The sequence below is a fragment of the Pseudorca crassidens genome, chromosome 12 (genome assembly GCF_039906515.1).
Source record: "Pseudorca crassidens isolate mPseCra1 chromosome 12, mPseCra1.hap1, whole genome shotgun sequence".
NCBI classification, from domain to species: domain Eukaryota; kingdom Metazoa; phylum Chordata; class Mammalia; order Artiodactyla; family Delphinidae; genus Pseudorca; species Pseudorca crassidens.
In genome coordinates this window covers 69,114,331-69,141,371 of record NC_090307.1, presented here as the reverse complement: position 1 = coordinate 69,141,371, position 27,041 = coordinate 69,114,331, and the positions used below count along the sequence as shown (strand labels likewise).

The 27,041-nt window shown below is 51.1% G+C and overlaps 1 protein-coding gene across 4 annotated transcripts in view; it reads right to left on the bottom strand.

Moving 5' to 3' along the window:
• Window positions 1-27,041, bottom strand: part of TBC1D10A (TBC1 domain family member 10A) — a 37,227-nt gene that overhangs the window by 6,721 nt on the left and 3,465 nt on the right. For 2 of the 4 annotated variants that reach the window (XM_067700271.1, XM_067700272.1), the window contains 2 exons: window positions 4,187-4,286; window positions 501-608 (listed from right to left, as the gene is read on the bottom strand). In XM_067700271.1, coding sequence (XP_067556372.1) covers window positions 501-608; window positions 4,187-4,286 — 208 coding nt within the window. Of the gene's footprint in view, window positions 1-500; window positions 609-4,186; window positions 4,287-23,230; window positions 23,521-27,041 lie in introns of those variants that run through there. The other 2 variants (XM_067700270.1, XM_067700269.1) reach the window with 2 other exon arrangements.

Sequence of the window (27,041 nt, the reverse complement as noted above, 5' to 3'; positions counted from 1 at the left end):
TGGCTTCTAAACTATAAGGATACTGGTTTGGCTCTGCCATCCCTAGTGCAGACAAGCCCATAAGCAACACAGGTGAACCATGTCTAGCTGGCTTGGACAAGGCAGCAGAAAGAGTAGAGGACGGGAGGCCAAGAGGTGTTAGGGTTCTGTGGCCCTGCTGGGCAGGCCCCCAAAGGCCCAGAGCACAGGGCCCAAGGCAGTCTGGGAGGTGGCCCACTGAGTCCAAGAGAGCAAACCTGGGCGGTTGTCAAGAGGAAGAGCTGGAAGTGGGGAGCTTCAAATCTGTCCATCCCACTGAGGCCTTCTCAGGGCTGGAACCTCAGATGAGCAGTACCCCCAGGAGTCAGAGACTGACCAGGCCTGGCAGTCAGGCTCTTGACAAGTGATCTCATCAATCACTCATACTGCTGAGGTCCAGGTGAGCACACAGAGGATCACTGCCACGCAAAGGAAGTCAAGAGACGAGGTAGGGAGGACAGGGTGAAGGAAGGGCAACTCACGTCAAACTTTCCAGGGTTCTGCTGCAGCTTCACCTTGCCTCCAGACAGGTATTGCCAAGCACGGCCCCGCAAAGAAGGTGGGATGCCCTTCTGGCACCGCAGACGGATCTGAAAGTCAAAACGAGGGCTGTGCCTATGCATCCCACTGGGCTGCTCCCCCAGAGGCTGTGTGCTAGCCCACCCCTTCTGCTGGTGCTTGTCAGGCCTTCAGTGAGCATGTCAGCAAGAGCCGAAAAGGGGAGAAAAGAGGACTTCTCCCCTGTTGCTACAATATTGCAATCAGATATGCTGCCACCAGGTGATGGCAGAGTCCCCGTGTTCCCTGGTCCAGTGATAACACAGGTATTCTTTTTATTTTTTGACCACGCTGTGCGGCTTGTGGGATCTTAGTTTCCCGACTACCAGGGATTGAACCCGGGCCCTCAGCAGTGAGAGTACGGAGTTCTAACCACTGGACCGCCAGGGAAGTCCTCAACACAGGTATTCTTGAAGCCTACCACAGGATTATGAATCCCCATCACTATTTACTGAATCAAAATGGAACCATACAAGTTAGAGGATCCCCATGGGATGTCACCAGGAAGGGATCTGCACAATGTGGAACACAGCTCAGCCACAGGGTGAGTAGCTCACGAGATGACCCAGAATGTGCCCAGACACATGGCCTGGGCACTTTCATGGGAGTGTTTGTTTAAGCAGCTATGTGGCAGGACACATCCGGCCTAGAGAAAAGACCTCAGCAGAATTCAGAAGGAAGATGGGAGCTGATCAAAATGGCTCCCTCTTTGTTTGGTCAAGAATCCCCTCTCTTCTGCTCTCCCTGACCCTAAGCTCCCAGGATTACCAGACCGCGGCCGAGGCAGCTGGCCTGGGTACAAGTCCTGATTCCAACCCTTGCTAAATAAAATGGCACAGGCTTTCCCCACTACTCACAGCTTTGACCTTACTTAGCCAATCACTTCTCATCAACAGTAAGATCAAAATGATAACAACTAGGATTCTATTAGAAGTGGGGTGGTGGCAGGGGGGACATGCCTAGCCTGACACAGTCTGAATTCAATAAATGATGGCTTCATCTCCACCCCTCCAATCCCAGAAGGATGCCTGACACAGAAGCCCTGGGCCTCAGGCTCTCACCTAACTAACTTCCCCTCACCTGGAAACCCCCTCAAAGAGTCCCAATGGAAGCTCTCAGAGGAGGGAGCACAGAAGGCCCGGGCTTCCTGATGACCAGCACAAACAAGGCAAAACTTTCCAAGGGTCAGAGAGAGTCAAGAACCAGGAAGGAGACAGGCAGACAGGCTGAGGGCAGTAGGGGAAGAGCAGAGTGGCTGGTCATAGGAGCCAAGTTGAGCTTCTGGGACTGCCTGCCAAGTGGGGAGAGGAAGGGAGCAGAAGGAAACTGCCCCAGACTCCACGAACAGTTTCCTGCTGCTGTGGGACAAGGGTCTCCTGAAGGAAGCTGCTTGGTCTGGGCAGGCTTTGGCAAAGGGAGGCCCAGAGCCACAGGCCCTTTAGGCTCCCCTAGGGCCAAGCTCAGCTGGAGCCAGCCCCCACATATCACAGCCCTATCATACTTGGCCTGCCCCAGGGGAGCCCAGGAATACCTTCAGTCCACTAAGTTCTCAAAGAGGCCGCACCCTCACCCAGGCCCAAGGCTGGGGAGGTGGGGATGGAGAGCCAGGAATACAGCCAGCCTTTCCCACTCTGGCCTCTGGAATCCTCCTCAGCACAGGGGTGTTGGCGATCATAATCTCCTCCTTAGGGAGGAGGCAAAGGTGGGGATCAGCAATGATAAAGCTAGAGACAGTGCTCAGCAAACAGAAAGCACAAGGGATTATCATTATCTGAGGTAAGGCCTTAGGAAAGGAGAGATGTGAAGCCACACCCAGCCTGCTGAACTCCAGGAGGGCAGGGCCAAACTTTGAGCAGAGCCCTACAGGGGAAGACAGAATTCCAGCTAGAGCCTGCCTCCCTGCAGGGCCTGGTCCCAGTCCTGGGGACTCAGGATAAGTGCAGTGGGTCTGGATCCACTTCCTGTTGCAGGTGTTGTCCTTCCTGTGCCACAACTTCCTGACCATGGGGAAAGCCTAAGCCTGCGCAGCAAGGCAGTAAGAGCTCCCAGGGCCAGCACTGCAGGAGAGAAGCAGAGGGCTAGGGCCTCTGGGGAGGGGAGGGTGCAGCCTCCTGCAGTGGCCCCTGCTGGGCAGGAGTAGCCTTGGCCTCTAACCACAGTGCCAGGGAAGCAAAGGGGAAGAGGAAGTGATGCTGGCTGCTCTGCTGAGAGGAGCTCCCCAAGGCTCCCCTCTGGAATCCCCATCTGCGAGGGAGGCTGGGGTGAGAATTCCACAGCCATCTCCCTGCCAGCCAGTAGTCACCACAGCAGACAGTGGAGAGGGAGCTGAAGCTCAGCATAAAAGCCCGAGAACTGAGGAAGCAGGAAAACTGACCCCAGAGTCAGGCAGGAAGCAGCTGAAGAACAGCTGCTCTAAAAAAAATTTTTTTTTAAAGTGAAAGTTTTTCTATATTAGCAAAAAATGAATGCCCCAAAGCCCACATAGAACAGCAAGAAAGAGCCCTGGCCTGGGTGCACCTTTCCTCCCATGGGCTCAGGGCTTTACAGTAGAAGCCTTGCAACAGGATTGTTATTCCCACTTGACCAGGGAAACTGAGGCTGAGAGGGTGAAGTGACTCATCCAAAGTCACACAGCTAGCCACAGGCACGAAGAGAGGGAGGCTGTGGGGCTGGGCCCAAGCCGTTATGTGACCTTCGGTCCTGGGCTTTCTGCGAAGCCCTGCAGCCAGCTGTGCCAGCCTGGAGACCAGCATGTCAGCAGACAACAGCAGGCCAGCGGGGTCACTGTGCACTGGGTACTTGTGCAGAGAGACCCAGCTGTGGGACTGTGGACAGGCCTCCGCTAGGCCAGGGAGTAAGTAGACCCTGTTGAGGTAGACAAGAGTATCAACACGTACATGTGGTGGGCAAGGATGTTCCTACTGGGTGATAGAGCTAGTGCCTAAATATAGCCCACTAGAAAAGGACCACAGGTTACTTTCATTTTTATAAGACCATTAAACTGTGAGGTTACTTTTCTTTCTTTTTGCTTTGTCCAAGGGGTTAAGAGGGAACTCATCAAATTAATCTAGAGGGTAAAGAAGGCCCCTTATTGTGGTGGTGAAGAGTGCAGGCACTAAAGTTAGACTGCCCGGGTTCAAACCTTGATTCTGTAACCATCCATAAAGTGCGGATACTACCACCACCAATCTCACTGGGGTGTTGTAAGGATTATCCAAGTCAAGTGCCCAGCACACTGCAAGTGTATAACATACATTGGCTATTATTAGTGTTATAAAGTCCTCCCTGATAAGTGGTGAGCAGCAGTAAGGACTTCCCCCAGGAGAGCTGAAGAAAGCTGCCTGAAGGGCTTTTGGCTAAGAGCGGCTTTGAAGTTTGACTCCAGGACAAAGTTCTGTGAGTGTCTGAAGTCATCTAGGAGGACCAAGTGAAACCTGGGACCTGCCCTCCAGCCAGCTTCTGTCCCCATTTCCAAGCTGGCAGGTGGGGACACCTAAGGCAGCTGGCGGTTGGAGAAGCTCCTGCTCCTCCAAATTGATGCAACTCTTCCCTCTTTACTTCCTCCCCGAGCTGTGACTCCCAGCCTGAGGCCCAAGGCCAGGACCCTCACCTTTTTGTGCTTCTTGGCCATCCACTTGTCCCAGTTGTTGAGCATGTCCAGCCATTTGGACTCCCTCTGCCTCAGCACCTCCAGGGGGACTTCCTCTAGCCTGTGGAGCAGAGGGCAGGGCCTGTCAGAGGTGCCAAGAGAAGCAAAGGCCCTGGCTAAGGCCCCAGCCACCAGCCTGGTCGGTCTCCATTCCTCCCCCTGCCCTCCATCCCTGCAGTTCCCTTTGGAGCTGCTAACTCATGGACACCCTAACACAGATGCGAGGGAATGCAGCCCCCTCCCTGGAAGGCATAGGCTGGAGAGATACTAGGTTCAAGTGCTCAGTCCCCCAATGCATCAAGGGGCCAGGAGTCACCGTGCCTCTCTGGGGCAGAGGCCTGAATGCCTGCACCTGTGCACCACAGCAAAGCATTCCCATGCTGGGTCTGTCCCGATAAATAAGCCTCTCTGCAGGGCCAGCATGCAAGGTTCAGAGCTGGATGAAAAAACTAGTCAAACAAGTACAGAAATAACATGCTCACCTCTGCACTCTACAAAACTAGTTACTCATAGTTTCCCCAATTATGCCCTGGCCCTTTCCCACCTCTCAACCTTTGCTCATGCCAGTCCCTTTGCTGGAATGCTCTCTGAGTTGTCTCTACCTATCAAAATCCTAAATATACTTCAAAGCCCCACCAAATGCCACTTGTGTCTGTACATCTACTAACTGTGCAGTTGTCACAGCTACACAGGCATTGTTCTAGGGCCAGGGTACCTGACCCTAGAAGCACTCCTAGAAGAACTCCTGTGACAAAAACAAACTCCCAGCCCTCCTACTGGCCTCTGAATGCCCGCTAGAGCTGGTGGGGAAAACAGCTCAGCATGAAGACCCACGCCAGGCAGCACCAAAGCAGCTGAGGTAGGCTGAGGCGAAATCCCTGGCTTAGAGGGCGCTTCAAGTGAGTGAGCTTCTTCCAAGGAGTGAGATCCTGGAAATTCCTGAGTTCACGTAACTAAGGGGCAAAGAGAAGAAGGAGACTAGTGTTTGTAGGCTGCTTCCTTATTTAGCCTACAGAGCAATACTGGTAAGAAAACAACATCGAAAAAATATATATATGTGCACTTCTCTACACACACATACACACTCTCTTAAAATTATTTTTAAAGTAGTGGATTATGGATCTTTTAAATTACTTTTTTGTGCCTTTTTTTTTTTTCAGTTAAAAAAGTACTGACATTATTGAGAGGCAAGATACCAAGGGAGGGTATATTGCTTAGAGTCAAACAGCAAATCAGTGGAAGAACCCAGACTCAAATCAAAGTCAGATCCTAGTCAAGTGCCTGCACTCAGTGCTGCCTGACCTCCCAGGAAGGAGCTGCCTGACCTCCCAGGAAGGAGTTGAGGCACTCAGGCAGCTGGGAGGAGGCTCGCAGGAACAGGACATGGTGGGGCTAGAGTTTGGCCCAGGCCTTGATTCTCTGATTCTATTTCTCCCGGAAGGAAATGCACTGCTCTAACTTTTACTGGTTGGAAGAGCAGAGGGAGGGGCCCTGGCAGAGCAAAGGTCCCCAGACACAAAAGGGCAGGTCCTCTTCTTAAGTGTTCTTTATCTGGAGAACTGCACAGCCCTGAGAGCAGCCTTGGAGCTGAACAGCCAACGAGAGACAAGAGCCTTGGGCAAACTTGGCCCCTTCTACACAGGGACACAGGCTACCACCCTCTGGAACTGCTGACTCTCTCACCACCTACAGACAGAACCAGGGCACAAGGATACTCTCCTTCCTATCCCTCCCCATAGGAGAAAACCTGAGACCATACCTTTAGAGCAGGTAAATTACAAAGGAATGTAAATTATTCGTATCTCCAGGCAGCCCCCAAAACACCCAGGGAGCGGAAACCAAAGGCCCAGCATCACAGGCAAGGTCCCCTCCCATCACCTACAAAGTACTCACTTATACAAGTCAGGGGATGAGCCTTCTAGCTGACTAAACAAAAGCGGTACCCACACTGAGTTAACAGGAAGTGCTGGCAGTTATGGATGTGGATAATATCTGATCCAATCCCTCCCTAGAGCAGATGAGAAAATGGAGGCTCATAAGAGGGCAAGGCTTTCGCCTGAGATTACCAGTTTCCAGAGAATTCCCATCTGATTAAATATACACCCATTTGATACCTCAACCCTCCAGTCTGTCTTTATTGATAAGATCTGACAGCAGGCCCTAGAGATACCCATTCTCCCAACTACAAATACACAGGAGAACACGTTCAAGTTCGGTGTTCTTTTAAATGATTCCAGATAACAGCTTTGGCAGTTTCAAAGCCCCAACATCAAACCTCAAACCGGAATTTCAAATGGGTACAAAACAACCAACCATATTTCCTGGATTCTAAGACACTACTGATTTTAAACTACACCACTGATTTGGTAAGATCTGCTCAGAAACAAACAAAAAACCCACCACTGCTTTAAATGTACATGTCAATTGAAAGATCCATTTTGATTTTTAAAATCTTAAATTGGGAAAAATCTGAGGAAATATGGTCATTTGAGTGCCTTCTCCAACAGCAGAGGAGTTTAACCCACCTGGAGAGGGTGGGAAGGAAGACACTAGAGGTCTGGAGGTCTGGTTGAACGGAGCACTCAGCACTTTACATGCTCTCTAACTACAGGTAAACTTCTCTTTACATACAGGATGTGTGCCTGAAAAGCTGCAGGCTACCCATTTTTTAAAAAATCAGAAGGTTCACATACCCTTCAGTCTGGTCAGTCAGGATCTCAGAAGGCATCTGATCAGACTGCTGTCTGATATAGGAATCCCTTCTACAATAGTCCCTTGCCCTCTCTGAGGCTATTTCCCTATACGATTGGATGGCCTGCATCGTGAATTGACCCTCAAAAGATGCCCAGAAAGGAGCCGTGAGATGGAGTTGGGGTCTGGGTATCCCTGCAAATGGCATAAAGGTGTAGAGGCCCTGAGGTGGCTTCCTCCTAACAGTGGGGGGAGAGCATGAGCCAGTATCCAGTGACAGGGAAGCTGACCAAATGGCAGTTTAAGGAACCAAATGGCCCATGGGGGATGCTTCAGGTCTGAGAGTTTCACTCACCCTTTCAGAAAACCCCTCTGACCTTAAGGTGACCTGACGGAGTCTCTGCAACCAAAAGAGCCTAATGAGAACAGTCTCTAGTGGCCCAGCCTCTGCTGGAACTCCTCCAGGGATGGGGCCTCATTATCTCTAGGTAAAGCCACCCTTACTGTTGAAGTTTTTACTGTTAAAACTTAATTCCCCCAAATTTTCCTGGTATCTTCTATCTATAATCTCAATACCCCCTTCTAAGGCTGCACAATTCTCAGCCAGATCAGCCCCACACCAGGCACACATGTACTTATCCCCTGTCACCCACCCATCCCTACCTGGAATGCCCTTTCCTCTCCCCTCTCCAAGTCACAGCAACACTTTCAGGGCCCAATATAATAATAAAAATGACAACTTCAACAATAACAGCAGCAATAGTAGTTACCACCTGTACATCATTTACTACTTACCAACATCTTCCAAAACACTTATATATATCCATTTTCCAGAAGTAGAATCCAAGACTTAGTAAAGTTCAGTGCCTTGCTCAAGGCCATGTAGCTGCATTCAAACGCAGGCCTGCCTCACTCTACAGCCCATGCTCCTGTGTACTATACTCCTCTGCCTGCAAAGATCAAGCCCTTAGCCTCCACGCAGCTTCCATGCCTGCCCAGATCTTACTGGCTGTCCTCCAACCTGAAGACCTTCATCCTGACCTAGAACACCATTTCTCAAAGGTTTTAAACTGAAACTCCCAGTAAGAAATACATTTTAGACTGAGACTACACACACACACACACACACACACACACACATATAACCAAAATACATTTTATGAAACAATTTACTATTATATGTACTAATGTACCAGATATTTTCAGTTCAATTTTTATATTATTCTATTATTTTTTTTAATTAATTTATTTTTTTAAATTTATTTTATTTTTGGCTGCGTTGGGTCTTCGTTGCTACACGCGGCCTTTCTCTAGTTGCAGCGAGCGGGGGCTACTCTTCGCTGCGGTGCGCGGGTTTCTCATTGCTGTGGCTTCTCTTGTTGTGGAGCACGGGCTCTAGGCACACGGGCTTCAGTAGTTGTGGCACATGGGCTCAGTAGTTGTGGCTCATGGGCTCTAGAGCGCAGGCTCAGTAGTTGTGGTACACGGGCTCAGTTGCTCCGCGGCATGTGGGATCTTCCCGGACCAGGGCTTGAACCCGTGTCCCTCGCATTGGCAGATGGATTCTTAACCACAGCACCACCAGTGAAGCCCTATATCCTATTCTATTTCTTTTTTCTTCTTCTTCTTTTAATGCTGGTCACAATCCCTAAAACCGATTTCAGCACTAAATCACTAATGAATCAAGACATGGTCTGAAATGAGCATTTCATTACAACTTGGTCATATTGCTCAGCACTGTCCCTCCCTAACTGGACTGGGTCTTGAACTTCTGTAACTCCCACCATGTACCTCACAGGTGTTCAACAGATGCCTGCCTGGTTTTCTCCATGATATTATTTTCATCTGTATTGCCTTCAGGGCTACAAGCCACTGTTGCCTACAGCAATTTTATTTGTGCCCCTAATAGCCCAGTGAGATCCTCATAGATTAATTACTATTTCCATTAGACCCATGAGAAACTTGACCCAGTCAGAGAGACTGTATGACTTGGGCAAAGTCCAAAGCTATTAAGTGGCAAAACCAGGGCTTTCCTTTGCCATAGTGACTCATGTGTTGCTTCTCACTCCCCTGGGAAGGCTGTGAGGAAATCAGGCCGTTCTCCAGGTGCCACTGTGGAGCTCTATCTCTGGCCCCGAAACCCCCTATCTCTGACAGTCTAAACCCTCCTCTAGTGTTCTGACTGTCTCAGTGAGCGGCTTGCCCCTACGTAGCAATGCTCAGTGAGGCCAATATGCTGGATGGGCAAAGCTCGCAAGCACACCCTCGGCCACCACCTCCTAAGGGAGAGAGGCACAGAGGAGAGAGAAGTGGGCAGCCAGAGAGTGACTAAGCCCAGATTCTGTCGGGCTCTCAGGCTGAGCTAGGCTTAGCCGTGCTGTGCCATGCCATGGCCCAAGGCAGCAGTGACACTCCATCGACACCAGGCTCTGCAGGCTCCCTAGCCTTCTCCCCAGACCCAGAAGCTAAAGACTTCCAAGAGCTCAGAGGGAGAAGACCAGTTCCCAAGGCTACTCAAGACCTGGGCTCTCTCCGCCTTGTCCTTCCAGCCATGTATCAATACTTTCCACCCAAGCACACCTCAGCCCCTCCGGTTGGCAGACTCAGCCAGGTGTGGTGCCTGTGCCCGTGACCCCTTTATCGAAAGGTGTCAGATAAACTTTGGTCCCAAGGAACCAGTGTAACCGCCTCCTCCAAGCCTCACTCTCTAAACCAGCCCAAGCAGAAGGCCCAAGGTCACAGACCTCAGGATTGATCCTCCTCATCTCAACCATCGGGAAGGCCAGGCGGAGTGTGGGAGAGAGTAAAAAGAGTGGGGACCTTGAAGCCAACCAACCTAGGTTTCCATTCCAGATCCTCCAACTGGGAGACAGACCTCTAAGTCTCAACTTCATCTTCAAGTGGGACCATACACATACCTCATACTTTATAAGGCCTAAATGAAGAATAGATGTGTATAAGGACCAAGCCTCGTGGGTGGTCAGCTAATGGTAGCTTTAGGTGACTGGTATTTGCAGCTTACCTAGCACTTTCACATCCCTTTTCTCATCTGACTGGTCCATACACACACGCAGCAGGGCACAATTATCCCCATTTTACCCATGAAGCAATTGAGGTCCCAAGCGATTAAGTCATTTACTCAATGACACATAGACTGTAACTCTTGGCTTCTGACCCAGCTCTGCCACTTTGTGACTACTCCACTCTCTGAGCTTCTGGTTCCCCACCTGTAACATGGGGGCAATACCACCCCTTCAGAGGGCAGCAGTAAAGACCACATGAGACAGTAAGAGCTGATACATTTCCAGCACTCGCTCTGTACTAGCTCTGCCAAGCACTACATAGGCACACAAGTCCCCAAGGAAGTAGTTTTTATTATCTCTACTTAATAGACAAGAAAACTAAAGCTTAGCACAGCTGAATAATCTGTCCAAGGTTACACAGCCTGGAAGTAGAGGCTGCCAACTGAGTACTAAACTATCCAATAAATATAAAGTGACCCACATGTAACAGGGCCTCAATACCTGTTACATTCCCTTCTTTTTCCTTTATCACCCAGTAAAGTAGAGAACCACTACCCGCTGTGCTAAGACGGCAAGAATGAGCAAGATGAAAGTGCAGAAAATTGGGAAATGGATGTGCAATCACAGATCCAGGGACAACAAAGATGGGGGAGCTCCCCTCTCCCACCCAGAGCTGGAAAAAGAAGTGAGAATAAACAAGAGGCTGACCTACTTTGCACACTCAGTAACAACCTCTGGAGTTCATTAACCTAAGAGGTGGTAATGACTAAAGTATAAATAGCTTTTATGCCAGCTCCATAATAACCAATGGCAGGAAACTGGAATCAAGAGAGGGTGGGTTGGTGGTGTGCAAATGGCTGATGGTCAGGGCTGGGAGGCCTGTGAGGTTACCTAAGGAGTCCACCCACTCCCCAAACAGCCAGGGAAGCCTGGAGACCAAAGGGTAAGTGATCTGCCCAAGGCGACGCTGTGAGTCAGGGTAGAAAAGGAAGATGGTCTGCAGCAGCCTGGTGCTCCCTCCTGCGGCCTGGCAACCCCTGACTTGGAGGTAGGGCAGTGTCCAGGCTGCCTGTCTGGGTGAGACAGAGAGTCTGGTTTGCTTCACTCTCCCCCACTCCTGGTACAAGCTAGTTCCGGGCCTGCCTCCCTTTCCCATAAGGAATTCCCTGGCTTTGCTCCTTCCAGCCCTGGGTCAGTGCACAATGGTAAACAGTTTCTCTCCACCCTTCTCTGGCCTCAGTGCCATGGGCCTCTGCCCAACTCTCCACTCTGCACAGCCCCACCCTCCCCCCCCCCCCCATGTCAGAGGCAAGAAATGGTTCCTTTAAGCACCAGCCTTGCTGGCTCCAAAAAGCAAGGAATCCCCCTCCCCAACCCCCACTCAGCTAGGGAAAGGCACAGACCTTAGCAAAAACTCCCAGGGGAGCTCTCCCTGACAAATGCAGAGAGGTATGGAGACTATTCTCAACAGAAGACATCCGTTCCCCAACCCCCCACCCCTATGGGGCAGAGTACCACTTGAAATTCCCCACCGGCAACTGGGTCCTCAGGTCACAATCTCACTGTGGGCACCTGGGGGCCCCCATGACTCAATTACAGCCCCCCTCACCCATCCTTACAAAACTGCTAAATTTTATTGATAGAGCTTATCAAATCAGTCTTGATTCACTGCTTATCTCTGCCAAGACTCCTTCAAGGCTCCCTACTGCCCTCCTTGTTCAACAGAAACCTCAGGCCCTGGCTCCTAGGCCTTCCTATTCCCTCTACACATCCTTCTTTTTTCCCAGCCCTATTTCTAGATGGCCGTCTCTCTGAGCTGCCCTCCCTCCCCCTCCCCCAACTCTAATTCAGTCCCACTCATCTTCTGAGGCCTCCTTCAGAATACCCTCTCATCTCTACAAAGCCTTTCCTAACCACTCCAGGAGCAGAACACAATCAGCACCTCATTACATTCCATACACATCTCTCTAGAGCCTGTGTTCCAGGCCCTGAATCTACAAAGTTGAATAAAATGTAGTCCCTGCCTTTAGGGAGGTCCATCTGGCAGAGGAGACAGACGGGTGAGTAAATAACTAGCACACACAGAGGTGCTATCACAGAAAAACTAGAAGGGTAGAAGGTGCTAGGAGACTGCAAGAAGCCCTCAGGGTGGGGGTGGGGGGAGTTAGGGAAAGCTTTAAAGGGGAGCTGACTTTTGAGATGGTCCTTGAAGGATGACAGGAAGTGGCCAGGGTAAGAAAGGGGAAAGAGCACATCAGGCAAAAGACCCAGTATGGGAAAGCACAAGTGAATGGAAAAGGGCCTGGCTTGTTTGGGGAATGTGAGCAGTCCAGTGGAGCGAGTCTGGCTTCTCCGCTCGACTGTCCACTCCACTGAGGCAGCATTCCACGAGAAGGTGCGCTCCTGGGGGACAGAGGCTCTGCCAATCACACTCTCCACAGTGTGTCCTGGCCCTAGAACAGAGCCTAGTACCTAAGCTGGTGCTCAATAAATGTGTGTTGACAGATTCATTTGCTTTGTGACCTCAGGCACTCTGAGTTTCAGTTTTCTCCCCACTGAGATGGGAATACTATCCTCTACCTTGAGATCAGATGGGAAAAGCACAAGCACAGAAAGTGCTTCATAAAGGGCACTCCCTCTCTGGCCTGATACCAGCTCTGGATCTTCTTTGAAGCCCAGCACAGGGCTGAGTTCAGATGTGCTTGATGATGGCCTTTTACAACATTATAATTCTATATTCAATTAACATAATTGAATGTTTGTTGTAACACTTACCAGGTACTTGCTATGGACCAGACATGGTGCTCAACACTTAAATTATTTCATTTAATCCTGACAACAAGCACATGAAATAGATCCTCTAATTATCACCTCCTCTGGCTTCTGCAGATGAAGAAACTCAGGTTTTCAGCAAGCCAGTAACTATCCAATGTCCAGGGTGAGCAGAGGACAGCTCTGGGAGGTATACCTGGGCCCTGCTCTTCTGCTCTGTCACTCAACTCTGGCACTGACTGCTATCCACTAGGCTGGGTGAGCACAAGCTTTGCTCCCAGGGAGCTTGGAACTTAGTGACCTCAGAGCCATATACTGTGTGATGCTTGGCAAGTCACTTTACCACTCTAGGATTTGGTGTCTACCTCTGTAAAATGGAGATTATGATGATAATAACTATATCTCACAGAGTTAAATGAGGTGGTATTGGTGAAAGCATGGTCCACCATGCAGGCTCTTCTGTGAAATGGCATTACCATGTGATTATGCTGCGAGGTTGGAAGGGGTCACTCAGAGGCAGGACAGGAAGCCAAGGATGAAAGTCTACAAGGAACACAGGAGGGTGGTGGTAATTATGAAGCAAACTCTTACTCCTTCCCCAAGTGACTGCCACTACCCAAGAGGGCAGAGGCCCCAGGCAGCCCTACACTTGCATGCTTTGAATTGAATCTTTCAGGAGACCCAATTTTGTTCTCACTTCTGCTTTATCTTCACAGACCAAGGAGAAGATCAGGCCCTCGCATCAGAGTCTTCAGAGTCACCTGAGGGCTCTGTTCCAAATGACTCAATGAGGAACTGATTGGGGGATTCCCAACCTGCCCTGGCAGGACAGAAAGCTCCAGACCACAAGCAGAGTGGGATTGGCTCCCGTTTTACCCCCAAGGTCCAAGGGTGGGTAGGCAGAGCACATGAGGAAGTCTGGATCTTCACACCCACACTGCCTTGTTCTCTCACCATTATGCCAAAGGCCTGAAGTAAACCTTAGAGGATAATTCACACTCGAATTATAAGAGCCACCATGTACCACTGAACTCTTACTTTGTGGCATACACTGTGCTGGGTGCTTTACCAACATTGCCTTCCTTAATACTCATAACCATAACTGGCATGGGGCCAGTTCCCTCTCCCAATGCCACCACCTGGCCCATTTACAGACTCAGAGAGGTCACATGGCTAGAAAGTGACAGAGCCAGGGCTTGAAGTCAGGTCTGCTGGTGTCTTGAACCCAGGATCTCCCAGGTCCAAATTTAGTTTCTCCTTTTTTGTAAAACGAAGACAGAGAGGAAAGGGAAATATACAGCATCCTCCAAAATAGGCTGGAAAGGGAAATATACAGCATCCTCCAAAAGAGGCTGGCTAAGAAAGATGGCTTCTGGACACACAGAAGAGGAGGAACAAGAGTTTTCCATACTATGTTCCTGGGCCCCTTACTACCCAGCTGCTCTTGCCTTATCTTGGGGTATATGTGAGGGGCTGTGTGTGGAGACCTGGGACAGGAAGTGTGCCATCCATTATAACAACTCAACAACAAAAACAACTCGAGAAGCCTACTAGGAAAAGTGTAGACACTTGGGGCTGGACTGAAAGTCCTAAGGCTGGGACAGAAAGAGGGAGGACAGGCCACACAGTGGCAACAAGCTTTGGTAAGATGGAAAATTGGGAAGAAGGAACCCTGGCTTCTAGGCACAATTCCATTACTTGTTCAGCTTAGGTTTCCTTGTCTGTAAACAGGGCAAAATAAAACTTACCCTACTGACTTCCCATTGCTCCTGTAAGGATTACTGCAAGGCAATGAGAAAGAAAGCACTTCGCAGAACAAAGAGGTAGACAAATCAAAGCATTCTTTGATTTGACTGCACTCCCAAAGACATGAGGGCCACTGGTCTGACAAAGGGAGGTCCTCTCATAAGAGGAACAGAGCATGCTGGAAGCATTGGCCTTTTGGGCTGTGCCCTGACGACCCCTTGCACTTGTGTGGTACCTGATAAAAAACTTCTCAAAGCCCCTTTCATATACTCCAAGGTCAGTCTCAGAATGTTAGAAGCAGAAGACCTCTTCAACATCACCCATTAAAACTATCTTAGTTTACATGTAGGGGAAACTGAGGTTTAGAAAGATTAAGCAACTTTCTCAAGGTCGCAGAGCTAGTTAGGGGCCCAGGGAAGCCCAGGACTCAGGTCTCCTGATCCCTGTTCAGCAGTGTTTGTTTACACATGCTCCTAATCCAGTTATCTCATTTGATCCTCACAATCCTTTTGTACACAGACCACACCTTTATCTACTGTTGAATGTCTGACTTCCCTGCTATGCTCTAGGTCTTGGGACGGCAGGACCAAGTCCCCAGAGCCTAGCACATGGCTGCACACGTAGTATGTGCTGGATGAAAAGCAGGGAGCATTAGCCCCATGGTCAGGTGAGAGGACGTGCTTAAGTCACACACCACCAGGGGCAGTGGTGGAGCCGGCACTGGCACCTTGACCCCTGGGTTCAGAACCCTTTCCCATATTAGCCTAAATCCACATATCCAGCCAGAATCATCTCTGAGAAATGGCTGGTGGTGCCCCGAAGGGCTGAGGGGTTCACTTTCTCATAGGCACTGGACTTGCTTCCACCTCCCAGCTGAGGCACCAGCTCCAGGAACAGAATAAAGGTGAGATGAAGTAGCCCTCAGCTGCCATCTACCTCCCCTTGATCAGCTTAGGCTGTGCCTAAAAGCCCCAAACCTACCCTCCCCAGCTACATACCGCCCTAAGGTAGGCTTCCCATGCCCTCAGGCCTTACTCCTCTCTCCTTGGAGAGGAGTCTAGCCCTTCTTGCAGCCTTCCTTGCCATCCAATATGTTTACTGGGCAGAGACCTCAAAGCTCAGTTCCACTCACCCCACCCCCTCCCAACCAGGCCAAACCCACTCTTACTGGAGAGAGACAAAGAAACCCTTGATGTGCCCTGAGCATGCCAGCCATGCCAGGCACCTTGGGGAGCCCAGGGCTGTGACAAAGCAGAGTCAGCAGCAGTCCACTGTCCGCTTCAAAAGAAGGCCACAGATGGCCTTCCTTCCCTGTGGTCAGGAGGCCCCGGAATGGCTAGGGCCACTTCAGCTTGGCCAAAGCCTTCCCAGTTCCCCTCAGGCTACACAGCCAATCAGGCACCAAGCCCTACTTGCTGACTTCTTCATCCTTATAGCTCCAGGACTCTTCCAGGCCTCTCTACAGCCCTTTCGGGCTGTCCCAACCTCTCCCAACTGCTCTCACTGCCTGTGGCCCAGCTCCTCTTTATGCCATCTTCCATGCCAGCACCAGACTGACCTTGATGAAACACAGGAGGCCTCAGTCTGACATTCAAGGCTAGTCACAGTCTGCCCAACCTACTTTGCTACCCTCCCCTTGCTTCACGTCATCCTCCCGCCTCCCATTCTTCTTGTCACCTCTTGGCACACCACATTTCTCAAACAGCTGGCTTCTGGGGGAACTCTGCACACGGGTCCCCCTCCCATACAACAGAATGGCCTTCCTTGCTCCTTCTCAGGCCTGGATCAAATGCCACTTCTTTTCTCTGGGCTCCTATGGATGGAGCTTGCTGCTGCTTCTTCCTATATATTCCCAGAGCAACCACATGCCTCCATTACAGGCTTTATTGCTCAACATTGTAATGATTTGGTTGTGCTTCTATTTTCCAACCAGTCTGTGAATGCTTTGAGGACAACAAGACACAGATGTCTTGATCAACTCTGTATCCTTAGTCCCTGTCACAGAGGCTGGTAGAGTAGGGGCTCAATAAATGTTTGATAAATAAACTCACTGCTAAGATGGATAAACTGGTGAAAGTAAAGCCTTGGCTTTCTCTCCCAGGCTCCTGAGTCTGCTGCCTACTTCCCTACATGAAGAGCAGAGAAGAGGTAAGCTGTGCCAGCCTCTGAGGAACTGGACAGAGCATGGAATAGAGTAGGGTGGGGTGGGATAGAGAAGGGAAAGAGAACGATTAGAAAAGGAAAGCCTAAGTTGGCAGCTTCCCTAAAATCCTCGAAAGGGGGCTTCTAAGCAGGTCAAGCATCAGGAGAGTTGGTTTGCCAGTAGAGCAGCCAGGAGTTTTCTCCCTGCCAGGGTCTCCCTCCCTGGGCCCAGGATGGCAGCAGATTTGCCAGGGGCAGACAAAGCAGCTAAAGGAGGCCTCTTCCCCGTCAGGTGTGCTGCCAGCAGGATAAAGAGAGTGATCAGCTAGGACACTGACAATGGGTGGATGACGACTGGGTTCTGCTCTGGTGGGCAATGCATCCTGGCCTGAGGTTCAACTGGCTTGGAGTGAGGGAGAGAATGGGCAGGTCCATGTAGCTGTGGTAGCAGTGGGCTGAGAGTCAGAAGATCTGGGATCCCTCCCAAATCTGGCTCCACTGTTAACTAACTGCAAGGCTTCTCCAAGCCTCAGATTTCTTACCTGTACGGGGTGCATAATCCCTGCCTTACCTACAAAGAAACACTTCTTCCAAAAGGCACACACTAGATATCAAAGTCAGATGGTCATTACGCAGTATTTTGGGGTCAAGAGCAGTGTAGACTCTGGCCTATGGGAGGGCTAGAACAGGCCTGATCTGGCCAGGCTTCCAGGGCCTCCCCAAGGATCTTCACTGGGTCTTTCTCTGGCCTGGCTGGCCATGGACTTCGACTGTACTGAGAGACCTGCCTTGCCTTCCACACTGGGATGGGGAGGTAGCCAGGTTCCTGCTAACTGCTGCTCTGGGTGTGGGGGCCTCAGGGACTGGTGAGCACCTGGCGCCCCGCCGGCTTCCACCTTAGCAAGGTTGTCACTGGATTCAGTGTCGAGAAAGAGGTTCTAGCCCCAGTTCTTCCATTTACCAGCTGGCAAGCCTTGGGCGCTTTCTTCTTAGAACTTCAGTGTACTCATCTACAAAATGGGATAACCACCCCTCTCAGGGGAACGTAAGGGTTCACCATGGGTTAGGGTTCACTCCTGCCCACAGTGGATGGACCTCACTGACGCTCATCATCACAGCCAGAGATGGAAAGTAGGAAATGAAAAGACAGGACCGCTAGCTACTCCAGTCTCTATGAGGAGGTAGAACATTCATTGAGCATTCATTGACAACACCTATGGTGTTGTCAGGCTCTTTTCAAACATCAGTTCATTTAAACCTTACAACAACCCTGCAAAGTCAGTATTATCATAACCATTTCACAGTGAGAAACTGAGGCTCATAAAAGTGAAGCAATATGTCCAAGGTCACACAAACAGCCAGACTTCAGAGCTTAGGTGAGGAGGGAGCACAGAGCACCTTTTTTTCCCACCGCGGTGTAAACAGATTGCAAGGCTGAACCAGAGCCAGGCCTCACTGGCCCCCTGAAGGTCCTGTTTCAGACCCAGATGCTGGGAGGACAAAACATCAAGCAGGCCCACCGCTTTATCTCTTTCCCACAGCTTAGGATTTCCTAGCAGGCGGACACCCAGGCACCTTCCCAGGGCAGCAGCTAGTGTGCTGGCCTCCTCCTTCACCAAGTCAAGTCTTGTCTGAGGGCCTAGAACACCCACAGGGCTACCAAACCGGATTTTCCTTTGAAACTGGAGGAAGAGAAGGAGGAGAGAAAATGAAGGATCTGTGGCCCAGAGTCATAGACCGGGGCTCCACATGTGCAGCTGTCTCTTTCCAGATGGGCTACCCAGGGACCACTCCACTGCCAGCTCCACGCTCTCCTGGAAACTGTAATAGCTCAAGAAAAGAGGATGTTCTGAACTTACAAACTGGAGAAGGTGGTGGAAAAGCGGGGAGGCAGGCCCTGGCCTGTCAGGAGGGCCCTGGCCCAACAATAACTGGCACAGACCAAACTATCAGGATGTCAATTAAGCCAGTTCTAAGATTTCCAAAGTCATAGGGCTGCCATAGTTGGCTATGAGTAGTGGAGGGCCCAGGGGACAGGGGAACTAAATCAGCAAAAGACAATATTGCTGTTCCAGATGTTTCTCCCTGGGCCCAGTTCAGATCCCTCTATCCCCTAACAGGAAGCCAACACCCACGGGACCCCAGAGAGCATAGCTCCTCACCTTATCTGGCCTGAAGCACTGAGCAGACTGAAGCTGGGTGGGAAACTCCAGCTTCAGGAGGCCAGTCCTGGCAATCACATAGGAAAAGGAAAGGGAGGTCAGGGATCCACCCTTCTCAGGCCATCTTGCTCAGGCCAGAGACCTGGTATCCAACTGATATCCTTCTTTCCCCTCCTGACCAAGTCCTCTTTGCTGCAAAAGGGACCCCCCACCCCCCCACAAACAGGTCTGCTCTTCCTACCCCGAAGTGATAGGAATGGTAACATCACTCCTCCCACCCTTCCCTGCTGAGGATACTTCTTTCTCCTCCTCTGGTCCTTCCTGGGCTTCAACAACCAGCTCAGTTGCCAGCCAAACCAAAAGAACTAATGCTGCCAGCATTCCTGTCTGTGCCCATGCCACCACAGGGTCCTTCACTGGCTGGCTGCTTTCTTGCCTCTCCCCACTCACTGGCTACTGCTCAAGGGCAGGCAGGGACCATCGTGGGCCCAGCAAAGGTTCCCTGTAGAGTAGGCTCAACAGACAGACAAGGTGGGACTTCCCTGGTAGTGCAGTGGTTAAGAATCCGCCTGCCAATGCAGGGGACACGGGTTCGAGCCCTGGTCCAGGAAGATCCCACATGCCGCGGAGCAACTAAGCCCGCGAGCCACAATTACTGAGCCTGCACTCTAGAGCCCGCGAGCCACAACTACTGAGCCTGCATGCTGCAACTACTGAAGACTGCATGCCCTAGAGCCCATGCTCCACAAGAGAAGCTACTGCAATGAGAAGCCCACGCATCACAACAAAGAGTAGCCCCACTCGGCTCACCATAACTAGAGAGAGCCCACAGGCAGCAGCAACGAAGACCAAACACCGCCAAAAAAAGAAAAAAGAAAAAAAAAAGATGGACAAGGTGAAGTAGAAAAGGCCTAGGGCTGGAAATCAAGAGTTCTGGGTTTAATTCCTGGTTTTGCTCCTAATTGACTGAAGAGGTGAGGTTAATCACTTCTCTTAGGCCTCAGTTTACCTATCCATATGAGAATGGCCATCTATAAGCTCACTTTCAGCTTCCTGATTTGAAATGTGTGCCGGTAAATGTCACTCAATAAATAAATATTAATTGAGCATTTACTTCTCTGCAGGCCTGAGGAAAAAGTGAATAAGCCTGGTCCCAGGGAATTCCCTGGCGGTCCAGTAGTTAGGACTCCACACTTTCACTGCTGAGGGCCTGGGTTCAATCCCTGGTCAGGAAACTAAGATCCAACAAGCCGCAGCTCCCCCGCAAAAAAAAAAAAAGCCTGGTTCCAGTCCTGAAGCTCATCAGTCTAATGAAGGGGTAATGACAACACAGCCTTATCCTTGCTGGGCCATCCCTGTTAGCCTCCCACACTGCTGAGGGAGTCAAAAGTGCTGACCTGAGCCAGGGAAGGTGAGGGCAGACAGGTTCTTCTAGGAACCTTCTATTCTACCTGTCCAGCACTCGATTTACTGCTGGGGCCATATGCCATATTAATGGGTGGTAAAGGCAGTGGAAACGGTCCTGACTGGGGAGTCAGAAACCCTGGGTTCAAGTCCTGGTTCTGATACTAATGTGCTGTGTGATGTTTCTTTTTTTAATTTATTCATTTTTGGCTGCGTTGGGTCCTCGTTGCTGTGCGTGGGCTTTCTCTAGTTGTGGCGAGCGGGGGCTACTCTTCATTTCGGTGCGCAGGCTTCTCGTTGTGGTGGCTTCTCTTGTTGCGTGCGGAGCACGGGCTCTAGGTGCACAAGCTTCAGTAGTTGTGGCACGTGGGCTCAATAGTTGTGACTCGCGGGCCTAGAGCACAGGTTCAGTAGTTGTGGCACATGGGCTTAGTTGCTCTGCGGCATGTGGGATCTTCCTGGACCAGGGCTCAAACCCGTGTCCTCTGCATTGGCAGGCGAATTCTTAACCACTTGCACCACCGGGGAAGCCCTGTGCTATGTGATCTTAAGCAAGTTATTCTCTTCTCTGGACCTCAGTTTCCTCATCTGTATAATAAGTTAGGGTTAAGCTGGTCAAACTTGTAAGATCCCTTCCAGCGTTAACAGTCTATGATTTTATGATCTACTCATGCCAGGTACCTAGCAATCACCTGAGTGGGGTAGCTTCTGATCTGCTTTCTTCCCCCATCCCCCTAACCCCTGGCAACTGCCAAAACTGATAGTCTTGAGACAACCTTTGGCCCAGGATGGCTGAAACAGACCTTTAATCTGGAGCCAGAGTCCCTGCCATCTCCACTGCAGCCATCAGTGCTAATGTTTCACTTCTCTGGGATAGCACATGGTCTCCTAGCCCTCAACCACGAGACTGGGTTCAGGGCAGTCACCCTGAAACTTCCCATAACTTCCTCTTTTACGGTCTTGAGCAGGGACTTACTTTTGGCTTTTTTTGAACAACAATATAAACTATACAGGGAACATCCAAGCTTTCAGACACCAGAGATTTTAGGTTGACCAACAGGGTCAAGAAAGTGAGGCAGGCAGAGAGGAAGGGATGTGGAATCCCACCTCAGTCCCAGCGCTACAGACACCAATTATGCAGACGGTGTCATTGGTTTGCGGTTGGAGGGTGGGAAAGACAGATGTCTGGCTGCTTGGCTGGGGACTACAGCCAAAGGGAGGTGCTTCCACTGGGGCCTCTCTGTCCACAAATACCAGAGGTACGCCCTCATTTTCTCATCAATTTTCAGACCCTTAGAAGGAAAAGAAAGGAAACAACATTTTCCTGGGCCACTACTTGAGCCAGGCATTATGCTAGGCACCTTCGAATACTTCATCTTATTTAATCCCCATAGTAATCTTGGAAGTAGGTATTACTGTTTCCCTTTACGGTGACGAAGCAGGCTCAGAGATTCAGGAACTTGCCCAAGGTCACAAAGCCAGCAAGATTTCTTCCTAAATCTGGTCTTTTTCCACTATATCACACTGCTCTGTACCCTGATACCTGGTTAACTGCCTGATAAGCATGGAGTAGGAATTCTTATCTCCCAGAATTCACCAGCAAATCTGAGCTCTTCCTTCCAAGCACCCACAAATGCAACTGGGAACTCCTTTCCCACTTTTCTAGACCTCATGCCTCCCAGGACCCTGATCCCTAGTGTCTGCTCTTCAATTCAAAAATATACCCTAAGTACCCTTTGGGTTCTCACAAGCTAATCCCTGGGGAACTGTGACAAAGCTGCAAGTCAGGGTGAAGGATCAGAATAAGGGGTGCTCTCTGAGTCCTGGACTGGACTAGCCTTAGTTTGCTGTGAGCAAGTGGGAAGAGGCTGGAGGAGAGAGATCCAGTGGGTAAAAGAGAACTCTCCTTAGGGGAGGGGCCTGCATTTCTCTCCAACTCTCCAAAGGAGAAGGAGGCCTGGTGAATATGAGGCTTTGGGACTGCGGAAAATCCCAGAAGGGACCTTTATGGGGTGTGGGGTGGGGATCTTACAGATGGTTAAGGCTCTTCCATAAGTCATAAGAGAGCCTGATAGGACAGCTGGGATGGGAATGGGGTCTAGAGTCCATCTTTCCTAAGGGCATCACCAGCCCATACATACGATCTCTGTGAGGACTGGACTCAGGGAGTTCTGTGGGGGCAGAACGTGGCTGCTCAGCTTACTCCGCTTGGAGGGAAGGTGCTGCTCCACTGCCTCACATTGCTCTGCCTGCCAGCTGGGTGCCTGGGTGTGGGAGATCTGGGTGTGCTATGAGCAGGGACCCTGCTGTCTCCTTGCCTGCCCCACAGTCTGCATTTGGAGAGGAGGTGCATGTTTCCACAGCATACACAGAGACAGCTGACAGTCTGTCCTAGAGGTGAGGTACCATCATCCTGTGGGTACTGGGAAGGGGCAGTGCCTGCCCACCTGCTGCTGGTGACAGGGAGAAACCTGCCTCTGAGGGGGGAGAGGGGGGCACTCTCTGACCCTTCCATGAGGGGAAGGGACTGTCTGTCCCAAGCTGACCAATGTCAATTCATCCAGAGGTCCGTGTGTCTTGAGGTGAGGGTCAGTCTGTCCCGGAGTGCGGTGGGGGCAGAGCAGCCCGTCCCTCTGAAGTCTGCCTAAGGTGTCCCCCTGAAGTGGAGGTAGTGGGGTGCTGAGACAAGGGCGTCTGTGGGTCTTGTGGGAGGCTGGGTATGGAGAATAGCAGCCTGCTGGGGGAGGGGCGGCCACTTGTGAGCCTGTCAGGGGCTGGCTGACTCAGCCAGCCCTAAGGCGAGGGTGGCAGCGCTGGGGTTGGGACAGGTATCTGTCGACCAGCCCGCACTGGTGAGGAGAGCCCTGTCGGCCCTTCCTAGGGGTGGGTCAGTCCGGCTGGGGGGGAGGTGGGGGTGGGGCAAGGGAGACAAGGGGTCGGTTGTTCCTGGTTGGAAGGGAGACGTGTCTGTCCTTTCTGAGAGCGGTTCTGTCCGCGTCGAGGACCCCCCGCGGGTCCCGCCCCCGGCCGCCGGCCCCCCGGCTCCGAGCCCCGGAGATACTCACGCGCCCTCGGCGCCCTGCGAGCCCACGATGAAGCCGAACTTGTCGATGCGGCGCTCGGCAAAGCCGTTGGCCTCTGAATCGGAGCCCAAAGAGCTGAGTTCGTCGGCGGCTGCGGCGTCGGGGCCCGGGGCCAAGCTCTCCCGGGTCCCCGACAGGCTCCCCCCGGCTGCAGGCGCGCGCGGCCCGTTCTCTCCGTGGCTCTTCGCCATCCCGGCCGCGCCCGCCGCCTCAGCCTCAGCGGCCACCTCAGCCACCTCAGCCGCCCGACCTCCGCCGACGCCACCGACGCCCCGCCCATGAGCCGCGCCCATTGGTCGCCACAAAGCCGGGGGCGGGGCCCTAGGCCTTCCCTGGCACCTCCTCCCCCCCATGCCCAATGGGCGCCGCAGACCCCGGGACCCGCCCACCTCCCCCAGGCTGGCGCCAACAGGCCCGACGTGAGGGGGCGGGGCAGCCGTCACCCGAAGCCCTCCCCCCTGGGCTGCCAATCACTAGAACACCTGAAAAAGCTTCTCGGGCCTTTCCGGGTTAGCCCGGGCCTGGTCCGACACCTGCCGCACCGCCCAGGCCGAGACCGAGGGCTCCCTCTGGGAATTCCGCCTCTGCCTCCTGAACCCCCACACTCCTCGCGAGACCCTAGGGACGTGGGTGGGGATTGTCCTCCCATTCATTTATGAGGAGCTCTGAGGAGACGCGGGATGGGTCCGGGGACACGCCCAGGGACACTCGGCGGCTTAAAGACCTAGGCTGAGCTATAAGTTCAGCAGCCCCTTCCTTCCCCCTGCTCACTGTTTCTGGGGCTTTAGAGAGGCCTAATTAGTAAGATTAATGACCAACGACTATTGAGCTACTCGCTGCCCCGAGTTCTACCTACTTTCTCTTCTAATTTTTATTTTTCCAACAGCTTTATTGAGATATAATTAACATAACATAAAAATCGCCCGTTTAAAGTGTATAATTGTTTTAAGCATATTTATAGTTGTGCAACCATCCCCATTATCTAGTTTTAGAACATCTTCATCACCCCAAAAAGAAATTCCTATCTTTACCAGTCACTCCCCATCCTTCCTCCCCCAGTCCCTGGCAACCACTAAAATTTCTGTCTCCATAGTTTTGCTTTTTCTGGACATTTCATATTAATGGAGTCATACAGTATTTGGCCTTTGTGTCTGGCTTCTTTCACCTCGCATGTTTTCAAAGTTCATCCATGTTGTAGCATGTATCAGTACCTCCATTCCTTTTTGGGGCCAAAAACCATTCCATTGTATGGACATATCACAGTTCATCTATTAATCTGTAGATGGACATTTGGGCTGTTTCCACCTTGTGGTGATTGTAAATAGTGCTGCTATAAACATTTGGGTAGAAGCTTTCGTGTGGACATTTATTTTCATTTCTCTTAGGTAAATAGCTAGGAGTGGGAATTGCTGGGTCTTTAACCTTTTCAGGAACTGGCAAGCTGTTTTCCAAATTGGTCACACCAACTCTTATAATCTTTTAGCAAGGAGGTAGATACTACTTTTAGTCCCACTTTACAATTAAACTGAGGTGCAGGGAAGTGATGTCAGCTGCCTGAAGTCCCAGAACTAGTTTGTGGCAGAGCCAGGATTTGAACCTAGCTCTTACCAACATTTTCTACTGGGAAGCATAGGCCAATTGTATCTAGACTTAGCTCCCAGCAGCCTACTTCTGACCCCATGGATTATCAACTCATGGAGTCATGATGATAGCTCCTCACTTAGGTCCAGCACTTTTTGGCTCTTAAGTCACAACCATGTTGTCATCTGACACTCCCCTGTAGACCTATCAGGAGACAGGCCCAGAGAGGGGAAGGGACTAGAAGAGCCAGGCCTGAGCTGCAGAGCCTGGGACAGGTTGCTAAGGGGCCCAAAGCAGCCCTAAGAGGGGAGGTCTTAAGGCCTGAGTGATCTCACCAGCCATTTCCTTAATGCCATGTGGCCCAGACATTCTTAAAGACTTCACTGTGTAGTCTTGACATTCCATAGGCTTCTGTTTTCCATAAACAGGGCAACAGCAGACACATGCTATTTTGGTCTTAAACTCTCAGTCTGGGAGGACGTGTTCCACCTCTCTAGTAGTTCCAGAGTGGTGGGCTCTTAGTCCCAGCTCCCAGGAAGGACAGAGTAGGCCTCGCAACAGGGTGTGGGCCTATCCCAGGGAAGGGAGAAAGAGGAGTCAGACGCACATGGATCAGATGTGAAGCACCAAGCCTGATAAAGTACCCACAACCCTTTGACTATAATTCTGGTTCTAGGCTCATATCCCAAACACGTTCAGCTCTGTGAGGCACATGTACAGTGATGTTCACTCCAGGGGTATCTGGGGTGGGGTTGGAGGAGCAGGCCAGAAGCATCCAGGGAGACTGGCTAGATATTGACCTCAAGTTAAGGCCTTGATGCTCCAGCTTCTGATTTTCTTACATAAGACCACCCAGGGGAATTCCCTGGTGGTCCAGTGGTTACAACTCAGCACTTTAGGATTCTGCAAGCCACACGGGGAGTGTGGCCAAAAAAACCCCCACCACCCAGGATTCAAATCTCTGCTGTCACTGTGTGACCTTGAGCAAATCACTTCTGAGCCCATTTCCTTATTTGCAAAATGGAAATGATGAAAAAATATCTCCTTGTTGTTCTGAGACTTTCAGTGTGATGGTACATGGTAAACATCTGGCACATGGAGATTCCCAGTAAATGGTAGCCAGAAGTCGTGGCATTTGTAGTTTGCCAAGCACTAGCAAATTCGTTATTGTCTTGAGTGTCTCCCACCACAGCCTGTGGCTGCAGCAGGGGAATTTTCCAAATTTAACTAACGGCACATTGCTTGGGAGACTTCGCTTCATGGCTCTGCCCCTCAATAACTGGATGTTCTTATGCAAAATTGTTTAGCTTCTCAGACCCTTTCCTCTTCTGAAAAACAGGAATGTCAGTAATTACTTGAAGAGTCAAGCTTCCAGCACACAGTAGATACGTAATAAATGTTAGCTCTTTACACTTCAAAATCCAGAGCTCTTTAACTTATTTGATGTTACCCTAGTAACCCCTGGGGGAAGGGGTGGGCAGAGGTGGGGGCAGAAGGAAATGAGGAAGCCCCTGTGCAGGGATCTGGGAGAAGGACGTATGAGAAGCAGGGCAGCAAGTGCAAAGCCCTTGAAAGGGAAGCAGGCTCAGAAGATGGTGTAGTTAGACTGGAGAAAGAAAGCAGAAATGAATGAATGAATGAATGGTCCAAAGGAATGCCCTACAGAATCACATGGTTCACTGGAGTATAAAATAAGAGGCCTTTGGCAATGCTGTGAAACGTCCTGGTAGACTGGCTGTTGTAAATGTTCTTTTGAGGATGAGATGCTTGGCCAGGGCTACAGCAACGTGTTGAAAAACTCGAGGCTCGGGGCTTCCCTAGTGGCGCAGTGGTTGAGAGTCCGCCTGCCGATGTAGGGGACACGGGTTCGTGCCCCGGTCTGGGGAGATCCCACATGCCGCGGAGCAGCTGGGCCCGTGAGCCATGGCCGCTGAGCCTGCGCATCCAGAGCCTGTGCTCTGCAATGGGAGAGGCCACAACAGTGAGAGGCCCACGAACCGCAAAAAAAAAACCAAACAAACTCGAGTCTCATCCTACTGGGGTCATTCCTAGAAGTTTTGCCTCAGGCCCTAACACGAGTCCCTGCACAGTCCCCTCTCCTGGATCCTGGAATGTGCTTAGGAAATCTGTCAGTGTTCGCCAGGAGCAGACAGATGTCCAGATATCAGCCTTTATCCATAATGAGAGCAGAGCTGAGGTTCAGAAGGTACGT